This window comes from Pogoniulus pusillus, chromosome 20 (genome assembly GCF_015220805.1).
Source record: "Pogoniulus pusillus isolate bPogPus1 chromosome 20, bPogPus1.pri, whole genome shotgun sequence".
NCBI lineage: Eukaryota > Metazoa > Chordata > Aves > Piciformes > Lybiidae > Pogoniulus > Pogoniulus pusillus.
In genome coordinates, this window is record NC_087283.1 from 23,097,073 (window position 1) to 23,122,889 (window position 25,817).

Here is a 25,817-nt window from a genome sequence, read left to right on the forward strand (position 1 = left end):
GAGCAACCAGCAGCCTCACGCTGCCGACTCCTGCACTACACCACTCAGCACCACACCCACACGGCTCTGGAGCCCCTCCCGGAGGGGGACTGCACCACCCCCCTGGGCAGCCTCTTCCAGAGCCTGAGAATCCTTGCTGGGAAGGAATTCTTCCTCATATCCAACCTGAACCTCTTCTGGAACAACTTGAGCCCACCCATTTGGATATATTGCTGTGTGCCCTGCTCTGGGTGCCCCTGCATTGGACTGGGTCCCTTCCGACCCCCACCTCTGTGATCCTGTGACTTCCTCTCACCCTGACTCTTGTTATGTAGTTGAACAAACCAACTCCCACCTCACCGCAACCTCCCCAGGCAGATGTAGAGAGCAGTGAGGTCTCCCCTCAGCCTCCTCTTCTCAATACCAGCAGGCACTCAGGTTGGTCTCCCAGAGAAGGTGCCCTCTGCAGCAGGAGCCTTCAGCTCCCTCCCTGCAGCGGGAAACAACCAAGCCGAGGGGAGGAAATGAGGGCAGCTGCGGGGGGTCAGGAGGGTAGGAAGTGGCTGTCATCATCTCCTGTCCCAGCCCAGATCCCACAGCCAGGCACAGTGAATCCCAGGGGGAATGACGTGCTGGGGAGCCAGTCAGGCAGCCTGGAGGCTCCCGAGTGACTCTGCTCTGCTCCCGGCCAGGGCACAGGCACCCAGGGAGCCTCTGCACCCAGGACCAACAGCTCCATACTCACTGCATCGCCACAAGCGTAGGGAGCCCTCCTGCACTCAGCTCCTGAAGCTGGCACCACCAGGTGGTATCTCAGCTAGAGGTCATTTCCAACACCAGTCTGGTGAGGAGCAGCTGAGGGACCTGTTCGGTCTGCAGAGGGGGAGGCTGAGGGGAGCCCTTCTGGCTCTGCAGCTGCCCAAGAGGAGGCTGCAGGCAGCTGCGGTTGCGCTCTGCTCCCAAGAACAAGCAACAGGACAGGAGGAAATGCTGTCAGGTTGCTCCAGGGGAGCTTTAGGTTGGACACGAGTAACAATTTCTCCCCCAAAAGGGTTGTCAAGAGCTGGCCCAGGGCAGTAGTGGAGTCCCCACCCCTGGAGGGACGTCAGAGCCGTGGAGCTGTGGTGCTGAGGGCCATGGGTTGGTGGTGCCCTGGCAGTGCTGGAGAAGAATTGGACTCCACGATCTGGAAGGTCTCTCCCACTCAAGACCATTCTGTGACTCTGTGATCCCTGAGCTCTCCTGCCTTTCCTGGTCCAAACTGGCCCCCACTGGGGAGGTGCCTCTGCAGCAAGGCAGTGGCAGCCAAACAGGCAGGCCAGGGCTGAAGCTGGTGGCTAACAGGCAGCAGAGGGGCAAAGGTAGCAGAGGGGGCACCAGACCATAGTGTGAACCCTGCTGCCTGCTGCTCACCTAAGGGATGTCCCCTGAGCCTTAGGACAAGGCAGGAGCAGATGATGGTGGCCAAGCCACTGCCACGTGCCTGCACCACACCTGTGCATACCACCAGCCCCAGGCCATGCCACCAGCCTGTGCCTCTGCCACGTCCCGGCCTGCCAGGGCCAGCCCTGTTTGCGTCTGTGAGTCCCGGGGGTGAATCAGGCTCCCTTCAGCACCACAGTCCAGGACGCCAGCACTGTGTCTACCGGGCAGGGGGGGTGCCAGGCTGGGAAGTGGCTGGGAAGGGCTGGCAGTCCCCTCCCTGCTTCCCATCCTGCTCCCAGCCATCTGCAGGCGCACAGAAGGCACAGGGGCTGGAGCTGCCTGCCAGGAAGCTCTCCCTGGCACGGCTCCACCAGGCCAGCTTCCTTCCCCTCCACCCTGCCAGCACAACAGGGCTCAGCATGGAGATGCAGGAAAGCCCCAGGCAAGGCCCCAGCCCTTTCCAGAGGGTCTAGCATAGGTGGGATGCCCAGGACAATGCTGAGGTACCCCCATGTCTGCAAAGGCTTGGGGTGCTGAGGCATCTGCTGGAGTGCCAGCTCATGGCAGAGGCTGAGTGTCCTGCATGGAGGTGTCCCTGCCATGGCAGGCAGCTGGAACTGGATGATCTCTAAGCTTCTTTCCAACCCAACCCATTCTTTGACTCTATGATTCTGTGACTGGGGACTGCCCAGGGCAGAGGCTGGTGCCCTTCTCTGTGGCTGCTCGTGGTCTGGAGATGCCAGCCTGGCCCTGGACTGGTGGGGTGGCAAGATGGGTGTCAGCTGCATGCCAGCACCCTGCTCACATGGTTGGTCTGTCCCCAGCTGGTCTGTCCCCTGGGGAGGGTCCCCAGCTGAGCCACAGGGATCCTGATGGCTCCCACCTACCCTGGGCCCTTCCCACCCCCCTGCCTCCCGTGGCTCCCAGCCCTTCCTGCTCCTTCTTCCTCACAGATCCCGGAGCCAGAGGAGCTTCCCCTCTTTGGTGAGAGGCCTTTTCCCTTTGCTTCCAGATTTCCCAGGGTGAGAAAAGAGCCTGGAGGCTCCTTTCCGGTTCCCCTCTCCCGGAACGTGTGCCCCAGCAGTGCCTAGGGCTGGCAGTGGGCTGGCTCCCTGCGCGCACGGGGAGAAGCAGCGTGCTGGGGGTGCTGGGCAGCAGGGGTGCTCCTGGCTGCTGTGCAGCTCTGCCAGCCCTGCCTGGGCTGGGAAGGGAAACTTCACCCCTCACAACAAAGCAGAGCAGCCAAGATCGTCCCAGCGTCACTTCCCCGGCTCCGAGGAGCCGGACAGGGCAGGACAGAGGTCATCGGAAGGCACCGGAGCCTTCCTCCTCCCGCCCCCGCGCCTCGGGCTGCTCCCTACAGCCAGCGAGGGGGCACGGATGTGCCAGGGAAACAGGGCTGGCAGCCGAGGGGGCATCCTGGCCGTGTCACTCTGTGTCCCTGGCCGTGGCTGGGGCACAAACCATGCATCTGGAGAGGAAGGGATGGGCTCTGTGGGGCTCCAGGGACACTGCTGGAGTCCCTGTGCCACTCACCATGTCTGCACAGACACAGCCGGGTGCTGGCACACTGCAGCTGAGGGGACAACCCTTCTGGCAAGCTCATGCTTCCAGCCCATAGCATGTCCTGCACACCTTGACCACATTCACAATGCTGCCAGCCCCCATGCACCCTCACAGCCTGAGATAGGCATGCTGGCAGTTGGTGCCAGCTACTGGGAACTTGTTCTGCAGGAGCTGGAAATCAGGCCCAGGTGGTGCTGGGCTCAGGCAGGGGGAGGCTGAGCTGCAGCAGCCCCCAGCACACCCTGAAAAGCAGGATGGTGTCCTACAGTCAAGGGCTGGCTCAGGCAGCATCCCCCTTTCTGTGGGCCCTGCTGTGGCCAGGGGCGTGGCCCCACCCGTGGGAGGAAGGGCAAGAGCCTTGCTGCAACCCACACGTGAAGGCTCCTGTGACAAGTTCAGGTGACAACATGGCTCACACAGCTCCAAAATGGGGGTGTCTGGGGAAGAGTCCCCTGTTTGTCTGTGCCAGAGCTCCAGGGAGTGGAGCAGGCTGGCCCAGGGGGAGCAGTGGTTTATGCTGGGGACAGCAGGGCGTGTGATGGGCACGGCAGCAGAGACGGTGCATGCAGGAGCTCTGCATCATCCCAGCTGAGGGACCTGCCTGTGCTCCTGCATGGACACCACCGCTCCGGAAAGGTGTCCCACAGTGATCAGCGCCAGGGAGGAGCAGGGAGGGTACAGGGCACTAAGATCTCCCCTTTGCTGGATGAGCAGCAGGGCACAATTTGGCAGAGTTCAGTTCCTGGAGAAGAACATGGCCAGGAGAGGGTTGCTGAGGTGTCTGATCTCCACTTACCCGGGCAGTGGCAGCTGGCACCTCCAGAGACCTTGGGCTTCCGTTAAACCCTGGCTGGTCAAACGAGGCTGGCAAAGTGCTTCAGCTTGCTTCCCAAGATGGATTTTACTCCAGAATGGTTCTTAAGGCTTTGGGGTGAATCTGTGCAGAGCTGGCACCTCCATAGTGCCCCTTCAGCAAAGCAGGGGACTTCCAGAGGAAGTCTGGAAGGCTCTGACACCTAAAGGGGGAAGAGAAAGTAAGGAGAGAAGCATCAGCACCTAAAGCCCTCAGGACCTTCACTCCAGTCCCACAGAGACAAACCATCACCTTCCCTTTGCAGAGGTGGCTGAGGGGGACACCAGGGCCTGAAGCAGACCTGCCCAGGAGTGCTGCTGGGTCCCGGAGAGGTAAAGCCTGCAGCAAGCTCCCAGCACCAAAGTGATCTTCTTACTGGCTCTGACCGAGGGAGCAGAGAGCAGCAGCCCAGGCAGCAGCGGGTTAAAGGCCCGAGGTGGGACTTGTTGAGCTGCTTCCTGCCGGCTAACAATAACAGAGGGAGAAGAGCTGGACAGGCTTGGAAGGAGTTCTGCAGGGCCAGATAGTGATGGAGTGGCCGGGAGGAAGCCTCAGCGCTATCTCCTGGCCCCACGTGGCTTCCTGGGCAGGCCTGGTGCTGCAGGGTCCTGGATGTGCCTGCTCCTGAGCTGCGTTTCTCCTGCACCCAGGCTGGCTCCTGGCACTCCGCTGGCTGCCCTGCGCCCCAGCACCCTCCTGGCACTGCACCTCCCAGGGAGCTGCAGGTCCCCAGGCCGTGCAGCCTTCCCAGCACCACCCTATCCGCCACTGGTGGCTTTGGGAACGGCTGCCCAGCCCAGTCCTGAGCCACAGGACCACGGTGCCACCCAGCACAGTGATCGCCCCACCATGACCGTCCTGCTGTCTCCCCGTGCCATGGACAGTACCTGCCCCTCGGCAGCACACAGGGCTGGCCTGGCTGGAAGACTCTTGCTAAGGGGATCTCCAGGTCCCGGCTGAGCTCTCTGCAGTTCTGCTTGCCCCTGCTTTGGTCCTTCCTCGTCCAGTGAAGCTCTGCTGCACCTGGAGCTGCTGCAGCCGTCCCCCCCCCGACCCCCCTGGCTGGCGTCCCAGCGCTTCCTCATGGGCTGGGTGTTTGTGCCCTGCCTCCTGCCTGCTGCTCCACCTCCGCGGCTGTGTCACGCAGCAGCCCTTTTCCGTTCCCCATCTCCTTGCCCTCTCCTCCTGTATCACGCAGCAGCCCTTTTCCGTTCCCCATCTCCTTGCCCTCTCCTGCTGGGGTGGCCTTTGCCTCTAACGGGTTGCCCCACTTGACCACGGGAGGTTACCTTTCAAAATGAGTCTCGCGGTGATCTTGCAAAGTCCTGCCAGGACTCTCCATGTCCTGCCCGGGGAACCTGCCTGACCCCAGCCCCTGGTGCAGCGAGTCTTTGCCAGTGGCTCTTCATCTGAAAGAAGGCAGCTGGTGGAGGACCCTGGAAAACAGGGCCACTTCCCACCCTTGAAAGTCATCCCTGGATCCCGGAGAGCCCCTGGGCTCCCCAGAGCAGAGGTGTTTGCTTCCAGGTGCTACGGTGGCTCCACAAGGGCTGGTGGAGGCAATCTGATCTTCCTCGGATGACAACCTCCTTACCCGTGGTCCCTGGAAGTCCACAGATCTGTTCCCATGCCCTGTGTGAATGGTGCCCAAGGGACCGTCCAACTGCTGGGCCAAGCAGCCCCTTCTGGCCCAGCAGGTGCCTGTGCACCAGCTTCTGAAGAGAGGTGGAGCAGCTCCTGGAAGCAGCTGGGCCCTGCACTGTCCTGCCACCGCGGAGCCGCTGAGCGCCCCAGCAGCGCTGGCACCCCAAGTGTCCCTTGGGGCAGCCGTGCTGCAGGACACAGGGCATGATGCTCAGAGCTGCCGGGTGCCAGCAGGGCGGGCGGGGGCCACGCTGAGGTCTGACAGTGCAGAGGCAGGAGATGAGCCTGCCCCGAAGGGCAGCGCAGCCAAGGCAGGCAGGGCAGGGAGCAGGGACACCGCCCGCAGCGCTGCCAGGCAACACCGACAGCACTGCGCCGCTCCTGAGACCTGCCCAGATGGGCCCTCGCTGGGGCTTCTGAGGAACACACATCCTGGAGCCCCTCGAGGTGCCCAGGGATGCCCGGGCTCCAAGTTCCCATAGTGGGCACTGCCTCTGGCAGCTCGGCTGCGGTGCGTGCTCCCTGGCATGAGCTTTGCCCTGCAAGGTGGGAGGGCTCCTGGGGAGCCGCTGGTGTCACTCACCGAGGGCACTCTACTGCAGAGGTCCAGGCTGAGCCATCCTGCCCCAGGCTCTTGTTGGTTTGGAAAATGCCACAGCTGACCTGATGCTCGGCTCTGCGCGGCGAGTGCCCTGCCATGCCCGTGTCCAAAGGCAGGGCCACCACCGTGGTGCCCACAGTGCCCACAGGGCTTCAACCCCCAGCAGCCCACGGGGCCTGCTCTCAGTCTCAGCAGACAGCCTTCAAGTCCTGCCAGAGCAGAGCTTCCCTTGCCCCTGCCACCACAGCCCAGGACACCTGCCCACGTGAGGCTTCCCCAGTTCCCGGGGCTGGAGAACGGTGCCCACATGTTTGCCAGCCTGCTGAGCTCCACAGAACCCCCTGTCACAGCAGGTGGGCAACCACCCCATGGCACCAGCACCGCAGGCTCTCAGCCAAGCTCTCAGCACTCCTGTTTCCCCCCACATTCCCAGGGCAACACCCATCCTCTGAGGCTGGAAATGGTCACGATGGGGCTGTGAGTGGCCTGCAGGCAGTGGTGGGATCTCACATGCAGCTCATCTCTCAGGACCCAGCCCACGGCATGGGGCAGAAGCAAGAAATGTGGAGAGGTGGGCATGGAGCCAGCCCACAGTGACTGGCCACCTGTCAGCTGGCTCCAGTGGAGCAGCTGGAGAAGGAGAACTTCTGCTAAGGGGCAGGACGGGCTCTTGGTGGAGGTTTAGCCACGTCTCCAAGCCAGCATGGGGCTGATAGCATGAGAGAAAATGGCCTCAAGTTGCACCAGCTGGACAGGAGGAACAATTTCTTCTCCTAAAGGGTTGCTAAGGCCTGGCCCAGGCTGCTCAGGGCAGTGATGGAGTCTCCATCCCTGGAGGGGCTTCAAAGCTGCATAGATGTGGTGCTGAGGGCCATGGGCTAGTAGTGGTGCCCTGGCAGTGCTGGGTAAGGGCTGCCTCCATGCCCTGAAGGTCTCTTCCAGCCAGAGCAATTCTATGGTTTTATGTCCAGCACACTGCCCTCGAGAAACCTGCAGCAAGGACACCAAGCCTTGGGTGGAAGTATGGCAGAGGCTAGGCAGGCCTGCTCCGAGGCCAGGTTGGCTTTGGCAGGGACCATCCCCAGGCCAGGGCTGAGCCAGGCTCAGCAGGGCGGTGGAGCGGGGAGGAGGCACAGGTACCGACTGGCTTTATTGATCAGCAGGATGGAGGCAGGGACCACAGCCTGCCCTGCACTCCTGCTGCGGGCCCAAAGGGAAGTCCTCCGGACATGGCTTGGTCACCAAGGAATGGCTTTACCTTGCCAGTTGAGCAGAGCCCCACTGTGCTTCTCAGAGAGCATGGGCAGCACGGACAGCAGCCCCCGCACACTGGCATCCACTGGCAGGTCAGCCTGCAACGGGCACCAGTCAGAGCCAGGCCAAGATACCACCATCCTTACCAGGACCCCATCACTGTTCCTGCTCACCCAGCAGAACCCACTCAGCTCCTGCACATCACCTTCCACCCAAATTACAGAGTCAGAGACCAGTTTGGGTTGGAAGGGACCTCAAAGACTATCCAGTCCCAACCTCATGGGTAGGGACACCTCCCACCAGCACAGGGTACTCAAGGCCTCATCCAACCTGGCCTTGAATGCCTTCAAGCAGGGGACATCCACAACCTCCTTGGGCAAACTGTGCCAGTGTCTCCCCACCCTCACTGCCAACAATTTCTTCCTCATCTTCACTCTCAATCTCCACTCTCCCAGCTCCTTCATCCTGGCACTGCCAGACCTTGTCCAAAGCCCCTTCCCAGCTCTCCTGGAGCCCCTTCATTTACTGGAAGGCTGCTCTAAGGTCTCCCTGGAGCCTTCTCTTCTCCATAGCGAGCACCAGTCACGGGCAGGAGAAAGCCACATACCAGGCTCCCCTCCCAGTGCTGCCTCAGGGTGAGGGAGAAAAAGCAGTGCAGAGAGACATAGGAGTGGGACAGGTCCCTTACATGCCAGGGTGGTTGAGTATCCTGGGAGGGTGGTTGGGCATCATGGCAGAGTGGTTGGGTGTCCTGGCAGGGTGGCTGGGTATCACTGATGGCTTTATGGAGGTGGCTTGGGCTGGGAAGCCAACTGCAGGCTTAACCCAGCAAGACCCATGAGACATCCCTGCCACAAGCCAGAGTGGCTGCAAGGACCACCCCAAGCCTGCCACAGGGATCCTGTGGGATGAGAGGAGAGCAGATGGAGCCTTCCAGGAAGGAGACAGGATGGGGTGGTGCTGCTCCTCTCCTCCCTGCTCTGTCACATTCGGGTTCCCTGCCTATCTCCAGGCTTCCCAAAGCCCTTTGCCCCTGTTCAGGGCTTCTGCTCACCCTGGGCCTCTGCCAATGCTGTTGCCCAGGCAGTACCCACACACTCTGCAGTGACCCAGCACAGACATGGGCAATCTGCAGCCCACGAGGCAGCTCCTTCTCAGATGGATCCCTCCTCTCAAAAGCCACATCCAGCATCTCCTCAGCACATTTGCTGTCCCACCCACAGGTTCCCTTCTGGACCTGCTTAGCTGGAACTCACCTCCTGGCCGCCCATGTCAGTTTTCACCCAGCCAGGGTGAAGTGCCACACAGAGGATGCCAGCTTCCCTGTAGGTCAGAGCCTGGCACTTGGTGAGCATGTTGAGGGCAGCCTGAGGGAGGAAGGAAGCATCAGCCATGGGTAGAAGAAAGCCCCACACAGCAGGACCCCCCTCCCCTTGACAGCAGACCCTCCTCTCATTGCTGCCTCATGGCGAGGGAGAAAAATCAATCCCAGGTCTTCAAGAGACACTTTGTGCCTGCCCTAGGTGGGCAGCAGCTGGACATGCCAACACCTGGGGAGCTCAGGCAGGGATCAGCACAGATCAGTCCCTCCACCTCCTGGTCTCAGCTGCTGCCTTGAGCCTGGCAAGGAGCAGCTCTGACCCCCGCCAGCTGAGGAGCACAGGCAGGTCCCCAGCTGCCATACCTTGCTGCACCGGTAGGAGATGACAGGCTTGAAGAAGGTCTCGGGGGTCCTCTCGATGGACCCCAGGGTAGAAGAGATGTTGATGATGGCTGCCTTGCTGAAGCTCAGGCCTTCCTCTGGGCTCTCTTGGGCAGCCTTCTTCAACAGAGGCAGGAAGGCCTGAGGAGAAGCAGCCTTGTGGGACACTTGTGCCTTCAGCCAGCCCCACGCAGGGCATCGCCTGCCAGCCTGCCTATGGCAGTCAGGATGAGGAGGACCAGCAGGAAGCCAGGAGAGCTGCAGTGTCCTCCTGCAGTGGCCCAGTGCAATGCAAGGGATGCTCGGGTTGCGAGAACAGCCCTAGCACTGCCCCTTCCCTCTCTCCCTCCCTCCCTCAACTCTGGGAACCTTGGCAAAGCTCTCCACAATCTCCAGCAAGCCCATTGATGTTCCGGGGCAGATTCCCCCTCCGTGGTGAGTTCCATCCTCGGAGTTTCATCCACACCTGGGCCATCAGCATCGGTCCCACGGTATTGGTCCGGTAGGTCCTTATCATATCCTCAGCATCCACAGTGTCCAGCGAGGCCATGGAGCTGTAGATGCCAGCGTTGTTTATCAGCAGGTTCAGGCCCAGGCCGCGCAGCTTCTCCTCCACCACCTTCACCGCCGCAGTGACAGCGGAGGGCTCTGCGACATCTGCAGAGGGACAGAACGGGGCTGAGCGCCGGGGGGACAGGAGGAAGAGGCGGCCGCCGAGGAGCAGGCGCACTCCCGGACGCGGCCACCAGGTGGCGCCGTGCCGCCGCCTAGGACCCCGCTCGGCCCCGCGCCGCCTCCGCCGCCACCGCCGGCTGAGGGACCCGGCCCCGGGGCAGTCCACCCGGGACAGCCCGCCCGGGACAGCCCACCCGGCAGAGCCGCGCTGCGGACAGCTGCTACTCCCGGGCTGTGTCAAGCACCAGCAGCCACGGACTCCCGTGGGTGGGCAAAGTCCACGCCTGGGGCTCCCCAGTTTGAGGGAGACAGGGACCTGCTGGGGAGCGTTCAAGGACCTGAGATGTCCCCTGCGAAGAGAGAGTGACAAAGCTGGGGCTGTTTGGTCTTGGAGAGGAGAGGGCTGAGAGGAGATCGGATCCGTGCACACAGACATCGGAGGGGTGGATGTGGTTCTCTTGCCAGTGGTCAGCAGCAGTGACACAAGGAGCAACGGCTACAAGCTGGAGCATAGAGGATTTCACCTCAACGCGAGGAGAAACTTCTTTGCAGGGAGGGTGCCAGAGCCCTAGAGCAGGCTGCCCAGGGGGGTTGCGGAGCCTCCTCTGGAGCCTTTGGAAACCTGCCTGGAGGCACTCATGTGCGAGCTGCCCTGGGGGATCCTGCCTTGGCAGGAAGTTGGATTTGATGATCTCTGGAGGGTCCTTCCAGCCTCTGACGTTCTGTGATTCTGTGAAAGCTCTGCAGAGCCCAGGGCGGTCTATGGGGGGACAGTCCCCGCGGGGGCTGCGCCGGGACACGCTCTGCAAGCTCCCACGGCTCCTAACCAGGGGCTGGGTTGATCTCAGGCTGTTTCCGCGGAACCTGCCTTCCTCCCACAGCCCTCCCGGTCCCGCTGGGATTTGAGATCGAGGAAGTCTGCTGCATGGCACAGCAGGGATGTGGTCACTCTGCTGGGGAAGCAGGAGGACACCCAAGGTGGGCATCAAGAACCTCTTGGTCCTGTGGCCACAGAGCAAGGAGGTGCCAGGGAATGGAGCACTGGGGCTGAGACCAGGCTGGAGAAGCTGAGCTTTTGGCACAGCTCTGATCCCCAGTTAGTGCCTGAAGAGCAGGGAAGGAAGGACAAATGGGGCAAGTGTGGCCAGCATTCAGAGACACCTACCCAGCTTCACAAGAACCAGGTTTGGGTGTCTGGATGCCAGATCTCTCAGGTCCTACAAAACAGACGTGACAGACGTGGAAACAATCAGCAGTGGTCCACCCTGAGGTATACAAGTCCCAGAGGGCACTCAGCTCTTGTGAATGGCTGGACTGAGGACCTGCTTAGGTTCTCAGGCTTCTTCTAGGCTTCACAAAGCAATGTTCTTGGAGAGTGACAGAGCCATGACTGCAACAGTGCCACGCTCCCAGGTGGCCTATGTGGACAACCTAGGTGAAGCCACAGCAACAGAGGAGACCAAACTATTAAGAACCAGCTCACCTAGGAAGGCCTTCAGACTGGCCAGGGCTATGTCCAGGAGTGTCTCCCTGAGGCTGCTGAAGTGAGATGGAGGAGGAATGGCTGCGAGTGTCCAGTCCCAGCACCCACTCTACTCTGGGACCACACTCTGCCCACCCCAGTGACCCACGCTGGGCACGTTTTCAGGGCTTATTTTCACCGTGCACAGAGGACTCAGAAGCCTTTTCCAAAACGTGAAATGTTCAACCTCAAGGTGCCAAGCAGCTCCTTGCTCTGAGACTTCTCTAACTCCAGCAGGTTTCAGACAACAGAAGCCAAAGCAGCAGGGTGGATGTGTCCAGAGTGGTGCTTTGGAATCTAAAATCCTCTGGGAATGCTGCAGCAGAAATGCAGAGTGGTGGCTTCTTGTGAGGGGATCTACCCTACCAGCATGGAGCAGAAATGCTGCTGGCAGTGACTGTGGTCCACCGGCAGTTATCCATGGCCTTCCCTCACCAAGCCCCATGACCCTGCATTCCCTCTAGGCACAGAAAATGATGGGGAAAAGACCAACAGATGTTTCCCCTCCCCTGTTTTGCCCAGCTGCTGGCCTCAACAACCTCGCCCCATCCCAGCATGAGACCAGCCTCACCCCTGCCCAACATCTGGATCAGGAGTGCTGTGGCTCCTGGAGTGGTGCCAGCCTGGTGGAAGGTCACTCTGCCCTCAGTCTCCTCTGATCATGGAGCATTCTTAAGACACTGCCCTCACTCTAGCACATCTGGTCAAGGCTTAGAGAAGCATCAGATGGTTGAGAGCAATGCCTGGGGAGAAACTGGCCACCCTGGGGGGAAACTGGCTGCATCCAGCCCTTCAGAGTCCTCTGACCTCATCATTGCTCCAGCCCAGCAAGCTGTGGGGGGAAGAACAGGACAAAAATAAGACACCTGAGCTAGCTGTGACTGCCAACTCAGGCACCAATAGCAGCAGGAGCTGGACATCCCTGGGCTGGGGGAGAAGCTGACAGGGAGAAGTCCTGCCAAGAGCTGGGCTGCAGAAAGCCTCTGCCTTGGACTTGTTCTTGTGCAGACCAAGGGCACCGCCACAGCTGTGCCCTACCCTGGGGGCCAAGACAGTCAGAGTGAGTACCTGCAGGGAGGAACAGACAGGACAGGAGACCCTCAACTGCCCAGGCAAGGACTGCAGCCCAGGGATGGCATCTTCAGGAGAAAGCTGAGGGATCCCCAGGGGCAAGATTCTTCCCTGGCTGGTGTCATAGGAGGACTCTGTCCCTTCTGCCTTTGATCCCAATCCATGTGTTCCTGGATCCACTTCCAGAATCCAGCTCCTGAATCTGGCTCCTGTCTTCCACAGAGATGTCCAGTCTGAGACAGAGCCTGCCCCAGCACCAGTGGTGCCAATGCTGCCATCCGTGCCATCAGGGGCTGGACCTCGGCTGTGCATCTGATGTAGCTTTCCCTTGCTATTGCTGCTGATCCCTCACAGCTCTCCAGGAATCTCTTTCCCTGCGGGGGTTCACAGAGAGCCTTCTCTCCTCCGAACCGAACACCCCCAGCTCCCTCAGCCGCTCCTCCCCAGCCCTGTTCTCCAGACCCTTCGCGGCGTCGCTCTCCTGCCATGACCCACCTCTCTGCGAGTTGGCACCGCGCCCGTGGGCGAAGCCTTGGCACCCCAGGCCGGCTGGGCTGCAGCCGCAAGCAGCCGGGCAGCGGCGTGCCCAGGGTGGCTCTGCCTCGGCTCCGCTCAGAGCCGAGGGCGGCTGCAGGGACACGGACACGGCGCAGTCAGGAGGGCCCTTTGCCATCGGCCCTGTGCCACCACCCTACTGCGGGCACGGGGGCGAAGCACCTCACACATGACCTCTGCCTGTACCCATGGGTGCTGCTGACACTCCAAACCTCTCCCCTACCCCTCCCTCCCGCCGCCACAGCGCCTGGCACTGACCTTAGCCCGCGGCCCGTCGGGGTCCCGGCAGGTGGCGAAGATGTAGGTGGGGGGCGCGGGGACCCCCAGCAGCTGCCTCACCAGCTCCAGCCCTATGCCGCGGTTGGAGCCGCTCAGTAGCACGCTCCGTGCCAGCCCCGCCGCCATCGCTGCCAACCCCGGAGTGGGGGAGGGGGGCGGGCACCCGCTCGGCACCGCCTCCCTGGGCCTCCCGTGCTGGGGGCGGGGGTGAGGGGGTGTGCCCCCACCTCGTTTAGCCCCTTTCCGTCTCGCCTTCGCTGCGAGTCCGCCGAGCGCATCCCCTTCGCGGGGGGAGCCCCGGAGAGAGAAGCTGCAGAGGACCCTTCCGGCGCCTTGCCAAGGCTGAGGAGCATGGGGGATGGATGGTAGAGGTTTGGGGTTCTTTTAGGGGGGGTCTTCAGCACCTTTGGCACAACAGTGTGGGGTTCTGCCATTTCTTCCCCCTTCCCTCGTGGTTCCCAGCACCCAGCAAATGGCAGAACCCCGTGTGAGAGGACAAAGGACGTTAAGGTCCCAGCCTGGAAGGAGCACCCTGAGCAGCTCCGCTTTGCAGCAGCTCCACTTTGCAGCAGCTCCGTTGCTGCTGTGGCTCCTGTTTGTCCTCCTGCTGTGTCAGCCTGGCGATGGAGGCTGAGAGACCTGCCCCTCTCCTCCGACTGTGAGTAGACGTGGTGAAAAACCTGACGGTCCGGCCCCAATCTGGGGTCAAGAGAGACAGGGAACTGCTGGAGAGAGCTCAGAGGTGGCTGCAGAGCTGCTGAGGGGCCTGGAGCAGCTCTGGGAGCAACAAAGGCTGAGAGCCCTGCGGTTGAGAGCCTACAGGAGAGCAGCCTCAGAGGGCAGCTGAGCAGTGCTCAGCAACAGCTGAAGGAGCTGTGGGAGGCAGGAGGCTGGGGCCAGACTCTGCTCAGTAATGCCCAGGGACAGAACAAGGGGCAGTGGGCACAAACTGGCACCCAGGAGTTTCCAGCTGAGCAGGAGGAGAAAGCTGTTTGATGTGAGAGTGCTGGAGCCTGGAGCAGGCTGCCCAGAGAGGCTGTGGAGTCTCTTCTGCAGAGCTTCCATCCCAGCTGGGCACTGTGCTGCTGGGCAGGCTGCTGTGGGTGCCCTGCTGGAGCAGAGGCTTGGAGTGGCTGATCCCCAGAGGTCCCTTCCAACCCCAGCCACGCTGGGGCTCTATGAATATTTGATGATAGTTTGAGATGATTTGTGCTAGTGTCCTGCTCACCACAGCTGAGCCTGGACACCTGCAGTACTGTGTCCAGTTTGGGGCTCCCCCGTGTGCCCTGCCCTGGGTGCCCTGCTTTCACAGGAGGGTTGGACTGGAGGATCTCCAGAGGTCCCCTCCAACCCCACCGTGCTGGGGCTCTGTGATCACACCAATAAAGTCCAAGAAGCAGAAGCTCTCTGTATTGACTAAAGGTCAGAGGGGTCCAAACAAACGACCCTGGTGAAGCCCACTGAGGAACAGGGCTTTGGCCACCTTCCTCACCACGGGCAGATCACCTTAAGGAGCTCTTCCCAGCTGCTGGCTTGGCAGAGCTCTGGACACAGGCATCCCCTGGCACCTGCTGTTACAAACAGTTAACTGTGTGGCTGGAGAACAGCTCAACAGGAGCCTGGTGTGGATACTGATGGGACTGGGCAAAAGCACCAAGCTCTGAGCATCTGGAGCTGCAGCCTTCCCACTGCTCCCACTTTTATGCTTCTGTTCTCAGTGTCACAGAATGTCAGGGGCTGGAAGGGACCTCGCAAGATCATCCAACTGCCTGCCAGAGCAGATCACACTGGAACGCATCCAGATGGTTCTTGAGTATCTCCAGAGAGGGAAACTCCACAGCCCTCCTGGGCAGCTTCACAGGGAAAAAATTCTTCCTCAGGTTCAGATGGAATCTCCTATGCCTCAACTTCCACCCACTTCCTCTTGTTCTGGCACTGTCCTGTCAATGTCCATCTTTGGTTTTGCTTGTGTTTGGTGAGGTAGCAAAGAGAAAGGCAACCAAAGCAGAGCTTTCCCTGCTGCTTTAGTGTTTCCACCACAGGCCTTGGCAACCTCTTCCTGCCCGGTAAAGCCTGACTGACAAATCTCATACATGCATGGAATGGTTTGGGTCAGAAGGGACCTCAAAGATCATCCAGTTCCAACCACACCTCCCACCAGCCCAGGGTGCTCAAGGCCTCATCCAACCTGGTTTCGAACACCACCAGGGAGCAGGCATCCACAACCTCCCTGGGCAACCTGTGCCACCTTCACTGCCAAGAATTCCTTTCTCATTTTCATAAAATCACAGGAATGGCTCAGATTGGAAGGGACCTCAGAGATCCTCCGTTTAAACCTCCCCCACCATCAGCCAGTTCTTTAAGGAGCTAACTGGATGGTCTCATCCAGAGGGAGTGCTCAGTGGCTCCAAGTCCAGCTGGAGAGCAGTGCCAAGTGGAGACCCTCAGGGGTCCATGCTGGCACCTGTGCTGTTCAGTGTTTGTAGCACTGCTATAGACAGAGGGGTCGAGGCACCACCAGCAGTGTGCAGCTGGCACCAAGCTGAGTGGTGCTCTCAGTGTGCCAGAGGCACAGGATGGCATCCAGAGGGACCTGGGTAGGCTGCAGAGGTGGCCCAGGAGAGCCTCCTGAGGTTCCACAGCAGCAGCAAGTGCAGAGTCCTGCAGCTGGGCTGGAACAATCCTCACTGACAACCCAGGCTGGGGGAGGAGGTGACAGAAAGCAGCCCTGAGGGGAAGGCCTTGGGGGTGCTGGTGGGGGAGAGGCTGGGCAGGAGGCAGCAGTGGGCACTGGCAGCACAGAAGTCCAAGGGCAGCCTGGGCTGCATCCAAAGCAGCGTGGGCAGAGGTGGAGAGAAGGGATCCTGCCCCTCTGCTGTGCTCTGGGGAGACCTCAGCTGTGGGACCCCAGCATAGGAGAGACCTGGGCCTGATGGAGAGGGTCCAGAGGAGGCCACAGAGATGATCAGAGGCTGCAGCAGCTCTGCTTTGGGACAGGCTGAGGGAGCTGAGGGGGTTCAGTCTGGAGAAGAGAAGGCTCCAGGGAGACCTCAGAGCTGCTGCCAGCACCAGAGGGGGCTACAAGCAGGCTGCAGAGGGACTGCTCCCAAAGCCTGCAGGGACAGGAGCAGGGGCAATAGCTGCAAACCACAGCAGAGCAGATTTAGATTGGGTGTGAGAACAAGTTCTGCACCAGGAGGGTAGTGGAACACTGCAGCAGGCTGCCCAGGGAGGTGAGAGCTGCCCCATGGCTGGAGATATCCCTGGAGATATTCTTAACCAGCAAAGTCTGGGAAGGAAAAGGCTCCAAGGAGACCTTATTGTGGCCTTCCAGTATCTGAAGTGGACTACAAGAAAGCTGGAGAGGGACTTATTAGGATGTCAGGTAGTGATAGGATGGCAGGGGATGGAGCAGAAGTAGAAGTGAGGAAATTCAGATTGGATGTCAGGAAGAAGTTCTTCAGCACAAGGGTGGTGAGAGCCTGGCACAGGTTGCCCAGGGAGGTGCTGGAAGCCTCATCCCTGGAGGTGTTTCAGGCCAGGTTGGATGTGGCTGTGGGCAGCCTTCTCTGGAGTGAGGTGCCCCTGCCCATGGCAGGGGGTTGGAGCTGGATGATCCTTGGGGTCCCTTCCAGCCCTGACACTTGTGTGACTCTGTGACTCTATGAAGCCTCCCCCCCCAGCCATGAGCAGCCAGGGTCTGCAGGAGCTTGCTATGGGCCCTGGTGTCCAAGGCAAATTACACCCACAGCCTGTCCCACACCCACTAAGGGTCACCTTGTCACAGAAAGAGATCAAGTAGGTCAAGCAGGACCTGCCCTTCATAAGCCCAAGCTGATTGTGCCTGGTCCCCTGCTTGCCCTGCACATGCTGCATAATGGCACTCCAGATGACTTCCTCCATGACCTTCCCAGCCACTGAGGTCAAGCTGACAGGTCTGGAGGTCCCCAGGTCCTCCTTCCAGCCCTAGGATCCTTCCAGAACTTGGATTGCTCTGCTGAGAAAGCAGCAAAGCTACAAAGAAGGACCATAAAACAACCTTTGCTTGGGCCCTTCTGCCCCTGCCTGGCAGCAGTACTGGAGCTCAGCCCCTGATGAGCCCTTAACCATGGGCTGTCACTAGTCCCCTCCAGCCAAAAGGAAAATGAGTCACAGAGGGTGAACAGAACCTGCCCAGGTTCAGACAAACAGAGGGCTGGGCAGGCCTCACCCCACCCCTGCCTCAGAAGCTCATCCATCACTACCCATGGATTCTTCAGCAAGTCACCACTGAGTGCTGGCATGGCCTGGGCACGGTGCAGAGCTTGATAAGCAGTGGCAGCTTGATTCTTACTTAGTGGGTAGATGAAAGGAGCTCGAGATGACTGTGCCAAGCTGGCAAAGGAAAGTGTTTCTCAATACCTCCATGAGCAGCATGGGCATTGCCTTGTCAGGAAACACCCAGGTGAGCCTGAGCACACCTGAGCTGATAGCACAGGTGCAACTGAACCCTGGGCAATCAGTGCCAGCCTGAGCTGCTGAGATGGAAAGCATCCAAATGTGAAGTGCTGTACAGAAGGATCCTGATGCTGAGCCAAAGGTCACAGCATCCCAGCATGGAGGGGTTGGAAGGGACCTCTGAGGATCAGCCACTCCAACTCCCTGATAAAGCAGCACTCCCACAGCAGCTTGCCCAGCATCACAGTGCCCAGCTGGGCTTGGAAGCTCTGCAGAGAAGGAGACCTCACAATCTCTCTGGGCAGCCTGCTCCAGGCCTCCAGCACCCTCACACCAAGGAGGTTTCTTCTCGTGCTCACTTGGAACCTCCTGGGTGCCAATTTGTGTCCATTGCCCCTTGTCCTGTTGCTGGACACCACTGGAAAGAGTCTGGCCCCATCTTCATGCCCTGTGCCCCTAAGCTATTGGCCAGCAGTGAGAAAAATCCCCCAAGCCCTTCAGCTGAAGACCACATGAGAACAGAGCAGAGCAAAGGGGCCACCTGAATCCCTCCCCAGGAGCTGACCCGAGGGCCCCTGCCGAGGGCTGGTGCCAGCAGCAGCCCTGTGCAGCACCGGTGCAGCGTGCCAGGCGGGCTGCTCACTTCCCGTGCCCTGCTCTGTGCCAGGCTGGACTCTGCCTCCTGGAGAAGCTGCGCTTGTTTGAACTCCCATGGTCAACAACGCAGCCTGAGGCCCCAAGCAAAGTCAACATGAGAAAGTTGTGACTCCAGAGCAGTGGAAGGCTGCAAAAACCTGATGGCAGAGCAAAAACTCAGGAGATTAACAGCTGTTTTTTGCTGTTTTGATGCTCTCTGCTTCTGGAGGCAACTGTGGAGGGTTCTAGCAGGCTGTGTGTGTCTTCATCCTCCTCTGCCTAGAAGAAGCAGCCTGTGGAAGGAGGAGCAGAGCAAAGGTCAGCAAGGGTGGTTGTGGCCTGTGGGGACACAGAAAGGGCTGTGGGAAGGATCTGTGGGGAGGTGTGTGGAGGAATCATGGAATGGGCTGGGTCGGAAGGCACCTCCAAAGGGCATCCAGTCCAATCCCCTGCAAGTAGCAGGACATCCTGCACTAGAGCAGGTTGCTCACAGCCCTGTCTGGCCTGACTTTGATGATGTCCAGAGACAGGCAAAAACTACCTCCCTGGGCAACCTGCTGCAGTGTTCCAGCAGCCTCCTGGTGCAGAATTTGTTCCTCACATCCAATCTCAATCTACTCTGCTCTCATTTCTAAGCATTGCCCCTGGTCCTGTCCTTGCAGGCCTCTGGGAGCAGTCTCTCTGCAGCCTGCTCATGGCTCCTTCAGGTACTGGCAGGAGTGAGGAATCACCAGGGTCCTCAGTGAGAGATCAGCCTGAGACAGGCCACTAGCAGACACAGAGCTTTGGTAAAGTCAAGAGGCAAATTCTCAGCCTGGAGAAGCAGCAAGGCAGGAGGAGCTCTGAATGGGCTCAGGAAAATGGGAGGGAGGTGGATGGAGCTGAAGAGGAAGGGAGCTCTGCCTCCAGCCCCCCTCTACAAGCTGCAGATGCAGCTGTGTCCTTGGGCAGGAACACTTCACCCACGAGCTGGGCAGCACAGCACCAGGTGGCTGCGGGAGCAAGGGCAGGTGGTGGGATGCTGGTGCAGAAGGCACTGCAGGACCACGAGGAGGGGCAATGCCACGCAAAAAAAGCTACGGGCAGTAGGAGGGAGAAGGGACCCCCCGATCTTGGTGGCCATGAGGGTGTCCAGGTGAATGAAAGGTGTGAGTGTGACATGCAGGTGTGCAAAGTCCTGCCAGTGACAGCAGAGCCACTCAGTAGAGGCGAGCAGGAGACCTTTCCCACGGGACGCTGCAGGGGAAGCCTTGGCTGTGGCCAGCTGCTGCTGATCTGTCACTGGCTGTGCCAGGAGGCACAGGGGCTGTGTGTGGGGCTGCCACGTGCCCTGGCCTTTATCTCACTGTACAGGGTGGGCAGGAGGACAGTGGGAGCAGCCAGCCTGGCAGCCTCACCTCTGCACCCAGCAAGATCATGCAACAGATCCTCCTGGAAACCATGCTAAGGAGCATGGAGGGCAGGGAGGTGATGGCTTCACCAAGGGGAGTCCTGCCTGGCCAGCCTGCTCACCCGTGATGGAGGGACTGCATCAAAGGACAAGGCAAGAGCTCTAGATAGCATCTAGATGGGCTTTGACAGGCTCCCCCACAACTTACTTCTCTCAGAATGGTGTGGATTTGGTGAGTTGACTGTTGGGTGGCTCAGAGATTGGCTGCATTGTCACGTCTGCAGGGAGGCTGTAGCCAGGTGGGTTTGGGCTCTGCTGCCAGGCAGCCAGCACCAGAAGAAGGAGACACAGTCTCAAGCTGTGCCAGGGCAGGTCTAGGCTGGATGGTAGGACGAGGTTCTTGCTGGAGAGAGTGACTGGCATTGGAATGGGCTGCCCAGGGGGGTGGTGGAGTGGCCGTGCCTGGAGGTGTTGAAGCCAAGCCTGTCTGGGACACTTAGTGCCATGGTCTGGTTGATTGGATAGGGCTGGCTGAGCTTGGAGGTCTCTTCCAGCCTGGTTGTTGCTATGATTTCTGTGACCCAAAGGGCAGCCTGACAACTCCATGGCCGGGTGGAGGCTGGTAACTGGTCGTGTCCCTCAGGGGCCTGTCCTGGGACCAGTGCTGTTTGGTATCCTCATCAATGACAGAGCAGGATCAAGGGCACCCCCAACAAGCTGGCAGGTGACACACAGCTGAGTGGTGAAGGTGACACACCTCAGAGACAGGATGCATCCCAGGGGGATCTGGACAAGTTGGACAGGTGGGACAGTGTCAGTGTCCTGAGGTTCAACAGCACCAAGGGCAAGCTCCCACACCTGGGCTGGGGCAACCCCTGGGATCAGGGCAGGCTGGGAATGAAGGCTGGGGAACAGCCCTGAGGAGAAGGACTTGAGAGTGCTGGGGGTGCAAAGCTGGAAATGAGCTGGCGCTGAGCGCTGCCAGCACAGCCCAGCCCTGCCCTGAGCTGGTCCCCAGCAGTGTGGGTAGCAGGGGCAGGAAGGGGATTCTGCTCTTCTGCTGAGCTCTGCTGAGACCTCCCCTGCAGTGCTGGGGCAGCTCTGGAGTGCTCAGCACAGACCAGGGCCAGAGAAGGCCACAGCAGTGCTGGCAGGGCTGGCAGGGCTCTGCTGTGAGGCCAGGCTGGGAGAGGGGAAGAGACAAGATAGAAAGTGGCAGAGAAGACCCAGGACAGACTCCTGGCCAGATCTGGCCACTAGCTCCGGGATTCTGGGAGCAGATATCACAAGGTCAGCTGAGTTTGCCAGATGAAGCCAAGTGGTTTTTGCCCCTTGGGATGGTTCCCAGCCAGGAACTGTGTCCTAGAGAGTTCGCAGAGCTGGAGATGTGATTGCACCTGGAGCCAAGGGGTTTGTGCAAGCCTGGGTAGGAGGGGTCAGCATGGAGCAGCTACATAAAGCATCAGGGAGCTGAGCACACAGCAGCGGCTGGAGCAGAGGCAGCAGAAGCAGCATGGGAGAGCTTCGCGTCCGCTCCGTGCTGGTGACCGGCGCCAACCGCGGCATCGGCCTGGGGCTGGTGCAGCACTTCCTGGCCATGCCAAGCCCACCCAAGTGGGTCTTTGCGGGGTGCCGGGAGCCCAAGGGGCAGCGAGCGCAGGTGAGGCTGGGCTGGGACGCGCTGGGCAGGGCTGGGCACGGCAGGCGGCGGCAGGGCGGCAGCTGCAGCAGGGAGGGGGCTTGCGAAGGGCTGGGGGTGCAGCCGGGCACCCACGGCACAGGGCAGCTGGGCTGGGCTGGGCTGGGCTGGCTGCGGGGCCAGCTGGGCAGGGCACCTCCGGAGGGGACAGTGGCATGTGCGGGTGGCACGGAGCCCAGTCCCATGGGAGGAGGGAACAGGGTGCTGGTGTGAGGCAGGGCTGGGATGGAGCCAGAGCAACACCAGCTGTGGCTGGGGAAGGCTGAGCCTCTGCACAGCCTCTCCTGCCTGTGCCCACACAGTTGCTCTCTGCAGGAGCTGCAGAACTTGGCCTCCAAGCACCCCAACCTGGTCATCGTCCCTCTCGGTAGGTGCCCCGAGGTGGGAGTGCCTCACCCTGATTCCTCTGCCCACTGCCAGGGCACGGCTCACAGCCCGGCAGCCCTGTGCCAGAAGGGAGCTGTGCCAATGGGCTGGTGCCTGCAGGGACGCTGGGCATTGCCATCTCTCCTGGTAGTGGCCCCAGCCCCAAGAGAACATCCCCAAGGGGACACAGAGCAGCCCAAGGCTCCAGGGGGATGTGGGCTCTGAGCTGCCCTGTCTTGGCTCTGCAGAAGTCTCCGACCCTGCCAGCATCAAGGCAGCTGCAGCCAGAGTTGGGGAGCACCTGGAGGGCTCGGGGCTGAACCTCCTCATCAACAACGCTGGGATCATTAAGATTAATTCACTTGCTAATGAGACCCTGGAGGACATGAAACAGATTTACACCATCAACACCATCGGGCCCATGCTGCTGGGCCAGGTGAGACCTCCCCCAGGATGGGCAGGAGAAACTTTGGCGCTGCAGCCTCCCCCAGGCTGGGGCAGTGGGAAGAGTGGGGAGGATTCTCTGGAGCTGCTGGCTATGTCGTCTGCTAGGGTAGGAGCTGGTCCTCAGCCCTGTGCCAGCCCCATGTGTGCCCACATCTCCTCCTGTCTCCTGCCAGGCATTCCTGCCCTTGCTGAAGAAGGCTGCTCAGGGAAAACCAAGCTCAGCCCTGAGCTGCAGCAAGGCTGCCATGGTCAACGTGTCCAGCATTGCAGGCTCCGTTGGTTCCCTCTGTGACTGGGACATGGTTCAAATCGTCTCCTACCGCTGCAGCAAGGTAGCCCCAGGCCAAGCTGGGCACAGATTTGCTGCTCTTGCCTTGGCATCGGGACATGGCTGCCTGCAGCCACCCTTCTTCTGCCCCCAGCAACCTCTCCTGTGTGCCCACAGGCTGCCCTCAACATGCTGACCAAGTGCCAGTCCCTGAGCTACCAGGAGCACGGCATCCTCTGTGTGGCTCTGCACCCTGGCTGGGTGCAAACCGACATGGGCAGTGCCGCAGGGCACCAGGTACAAGCCCCAGCTTGGCACAGCCCTCAGTGCAGCTGCCCACAATCTTCCTGGTGCCCCCCTTCCCTGGGTTCCTGCTGATCCCCGTGCCCCAAGCCTGGCACTCTCCCCTCATCCCGAGGGGCTCCTTCCCCTGGCCAAAGCTGCACCAGGGCAGCCCTGAACCAGGCCTGGGCACATGCTGCCTGTGCCCCTCTGCCCACAGCCCCCTGTGACGGTGGATGCCAGCGTGCGAGGGATGCTGAAGGTGCTCTCCTCCCTCTCTGAGAAGGACACTGGCACCTTCCTGGACTGGGAAGGGAAGGTGGTGCCCTGGTGAGATGCCAGCCTGGCCTGCTGGCAGCGGGGCCCTGTGCCACTGCTCCCCATGCCAACACCTCAATAAACCTCTGCCTGTGAGTTCCTGGCTCTGCTGTGATGCCAATGCCTGGGGGTAGCCCCTCCCTGGGCACCTCTCTCCTCGCCTCTGGAAGTGGCACTGCCTGTGACCATCCCATGACCCACAGCTGTCACTGGGGTGCCCATGAGTGGCAGCCTGCAGGGCCTGTGGCACCATCACCACCCTCTGGAGATGTTCCCTGCAGAAGGCCACAGAGCCAGGGTAGGATCCCCTCTGGAGGCACCTCCCAGGCACCCCCAGAGCTGGTGACCATCCTGAGCACCCAGGGCTGCCTTGCCCCCTGCCCAGGCTTCTGCTCAGCCTGGGCTGCTCGAGGGGCTGGGGGTCACTGAGACCCTCAGCCCTCTGCCTTCTGCCCTTGGTGGGTGATGGTTTGGCACATGCAGGACAGATGGAGGTGGCACTGAGGCACCATGTGGAAGTGGATGCCAGGCTCTGCTGGGGCCTGCCTGTGCTTCCTGTCCTGCTCTGTCCTTACAGAGCCTCAGCATGGCTGGGGTTGGGGGGGACCTCTAGGGATCAGCCACTCCAAGCTCCTGCTCCAGCAGGACACCCACAGCAGCCTGCCCAGCAACACAGTGCCCAGCTGGGATGGAAGCTCTGCAGAAGAGACTCCACAGCCTCTCTGGGCAGCCTGCTCCAGGCTCCAGCACTCTCACATCAAACAGCTTTCTCCTCCTGCTCAGCTGGAAACTCCTGGGTGCCAGTTTGTGTCCACTGCCCCTTGTTCTGTCCCTGGGCATCACTGAGCAGAGTCTGGCCCCAGCCTCCTGCCTCCCACAGCTCCTTCAGCTGTTGCTGAGCACTGCTCAGCTGCCCTCTGGGGCTGCTCTCCTGCAGGCTCTCAGCCTTTGTTGCTCCCAGAGCTGCTCCAGGCCCCTCAGCAGCTCTGCAGCCTGCCCTGGACTCTCCCCAGCACTTCTCTGTCTCTCTGCAGCTGGGGAGCCAGAACTAGACTCAGCACTCCAGCTATGGGATCACCAGGGCAGAGTAGAGGGCCAGGAGAACCTCCCTTGGCCTGCTGGCTGCTCTCTTCTGAATGCCCCGGGCATGCCCATTGCCTGTCGTGTCTACAAGGGCACATTGCCGAGCCCACCTTGCCCAGGACAAGAGTGCCAAGGAGTTATGCCCAAGCTGTGGCTTTGAGGGTCAGTGCCAGCCCACAGGCAGGGTGGGAGGCTGTGGCAGGAGAGCAGCAGCCTCTGCAGAGGGGCTGGGCAGATACCTAGCATGGCTGGCACTGCCGGTGAGGAGGCAGGGGCACAGTGCCCGGCCCTGCCTTGGGCTGTGCATGCTGTGGCTGTGTGGGGATCTGCTGCTACTCTGAGTGGCACACCCTGAGGGGACAGCCTGGGGCTGAGCAGCTTGCACAGGTAAATTTGTCTTGGGTTCGAACTAAAATTCCCAGAGACTCTAATAAATCTGACAGACCCAATAACAATTTGTAGAGTGCCCTCCCCTCTTCCCCCTCCTTTCCCGACGAAAGGGATTAGCTATAGGGAGAGAGAGAAGTAAGCACACCTGAATAAATGAGTCTCACTCGATTTGGAAGTTAAAAGGAAAAGTTTAACAATAACTTAGAAGAGGTACCTGAGGGAGGGAAGTTTACAAACGATGGGGAAGGGAAAGCAGCAAAATACAAACTGTGTGATACAAGCCGCGTGTGTGCTGGCGGCTTTGGCTGCCTCGTGGTGCGGTGGTACGCAGGGAGAGATGTGCAGAGCGTGAGGTGCAGGGAGAGAGAGAGAGAGAGAGAGAGGAAGAGGAAGTCCCCCTCATTTTATAGGACTGGAAGGGGGGAGTGGGCAAACCATCACCTGGTGGTGTTCAGACCCACCCCTAGAGTCAGGTTCAGGGTTACTCCCCCTGGAGTGTTAACCCTATACAACAGGCAGCGACAGGATGCCAGGCTGCTGTGATCTCCTCCAGGAGTCCCTGGAGCCAGCACTGGCAGTGCTGCCACAGCTTCTGTGCCCTGCCTTGTGCTGCTCCGGAGCCCCCCCAGCCACAGGCACACAGACACAGCCTTCAGAGCTGACACTGCAGCCCCTGCCTGCCCTTAGAGCAAGCCACAGTGGTGGGGCCAGGTCCTGCTGACCCTTCCCTGCACTGCACAGGACCTTCTCTGTCCCCAAAATGGCATTCACACCTAGGATTTGAGTTGTGCCCTCAGCAGTGCCAGTACAGAAGCACAATCCCTGCCCTGCTTCAGCTGCCCACACCACTGCTGATCCGGCCCAGGCTTCTGGTGCCCTTCTTGCCCACCTGGGCACCCCCTGGCTCCTCTTCAGCTGCTGCCACCCAGCACCCCCAGGTCTGCCTTTTCTGCTGGGCATTTTCCAGCCACTCCGCCCCAGCCTGGAGCCCTCCTGGGGTTGCTGTGAGCCAGGTGCAGGACCCAGCCCTGGGTCTTGTTGAACCTCATCCCCTTGGCCTCAGACGTGGGTGCAGCCTGGGCAGAGCCCTCTGCACAGCCTCTCTACACTGCCACCCATTTTGGTATCACCTGCAAACTTCCTGGAGGTGCCTCCATCCCCCTGCCCAGAGCATGTGTGCTAGTTTGAAGCAGGCTAGAATGTTTTGGTGAGAAGAACCAGATTACAGGATGTCAAAGGAAAACAGTGGTGATGTCTACTTCCCTCATAGGCTTGCTGAGATGTATAAGAACAAGAATCAAAATATAGATAACTCACTACTCCTGCTGGGGAGCTCCGAGCTGCATCTCTCTCTCTAACCTCACCCTCCATCTCT

The 25,817-nt window shown here is 60.4% G+C and overlaps 2 protein-coding genes across 7 annotated transcripts; one reads left to right on the forward strand and one right to left on the reverse strand.

Moving 5' to 3' along the window:
* Positions 1–369: 369 nt before the first annotated feature.
* LOC135184652 (C-signal-like) lies at positions 370–13,256 on the reverse strand. 5 transcript variants are annotated; one of them, XR_010306112.1, is made up of 8 exons: positions 13,106–13,256; positions 10,865–10,916; positions 9,491–9,681; positions 9,007–9,165; positions 8,579–8,689; positions 5,113–5,232; positions 3,767–4,288; positions 372–469 (listed from the first exon to the last, which is right to left on the reverse strand). XR_010306112.1 is itself a non-coding variant. In XM_064160663.1 (6 exons), the coding sequence occupies exons 1-6, from the start codon at positions 13,250–13,252 to the stop codon at positions 7,307–7,309; spliced, it is 774 nt and encodes a 257-aa protein (XP_064016733.1). In that variant the 5' UTR covers positions 13,253–13,256; the 3' UTR covers positions 7,200–7,306. The 5 variants fall into 5 exon arrangements, 1 of the variants encoding a protein (XP_064016733.1); XR_010306113.1 differs by having other exon boundaries at positions 374–469; positions 3,767–3,986; XR_010306111.1 differs by having other exon boundaries at positions 370–469; positions 3,767–5,232.
* A 7,715-nt stretch (positions 13,257–20,971) lies between these two features.
* LOC135184653 (C-signal-like) lies at positions 20,972–23,065 on the forward strand. 2 transcript variants are annotated; one of them, XM_064160664.1, is made up of 6 exons: positions 20,972–21,249; positions 21,604–21,655; positions 21,903–22,090; positions 22,275–22,433; positions 22,547–22,666; positions 22,872–23,065. In XM_064160664.1, the coding sequence occupies exons 1-6, from the start codon at positions 21,103–21,105 to the stop codon at positions 22,983–22,985; spliced, it is 780 nt and encodes a 259-aa protein (XP_064016734.1). In that variant the 5' UTR covers positions 20,972–21,102; the 3' UTR covers positions 22,986–23,065. The 2 variants fall into 2 exon arrangements, with proteins under 2 accessions (XP_064016734.1, XP_064016735.1); XM_064160665.1 differs by lacking the exon at positions 21,604–21,655 and having other exon boundaries at positions 21,165–21,249.
* The last annotated feature ends 2,752 nt before the right edge of the window (positions 23,066–25,817 follow it).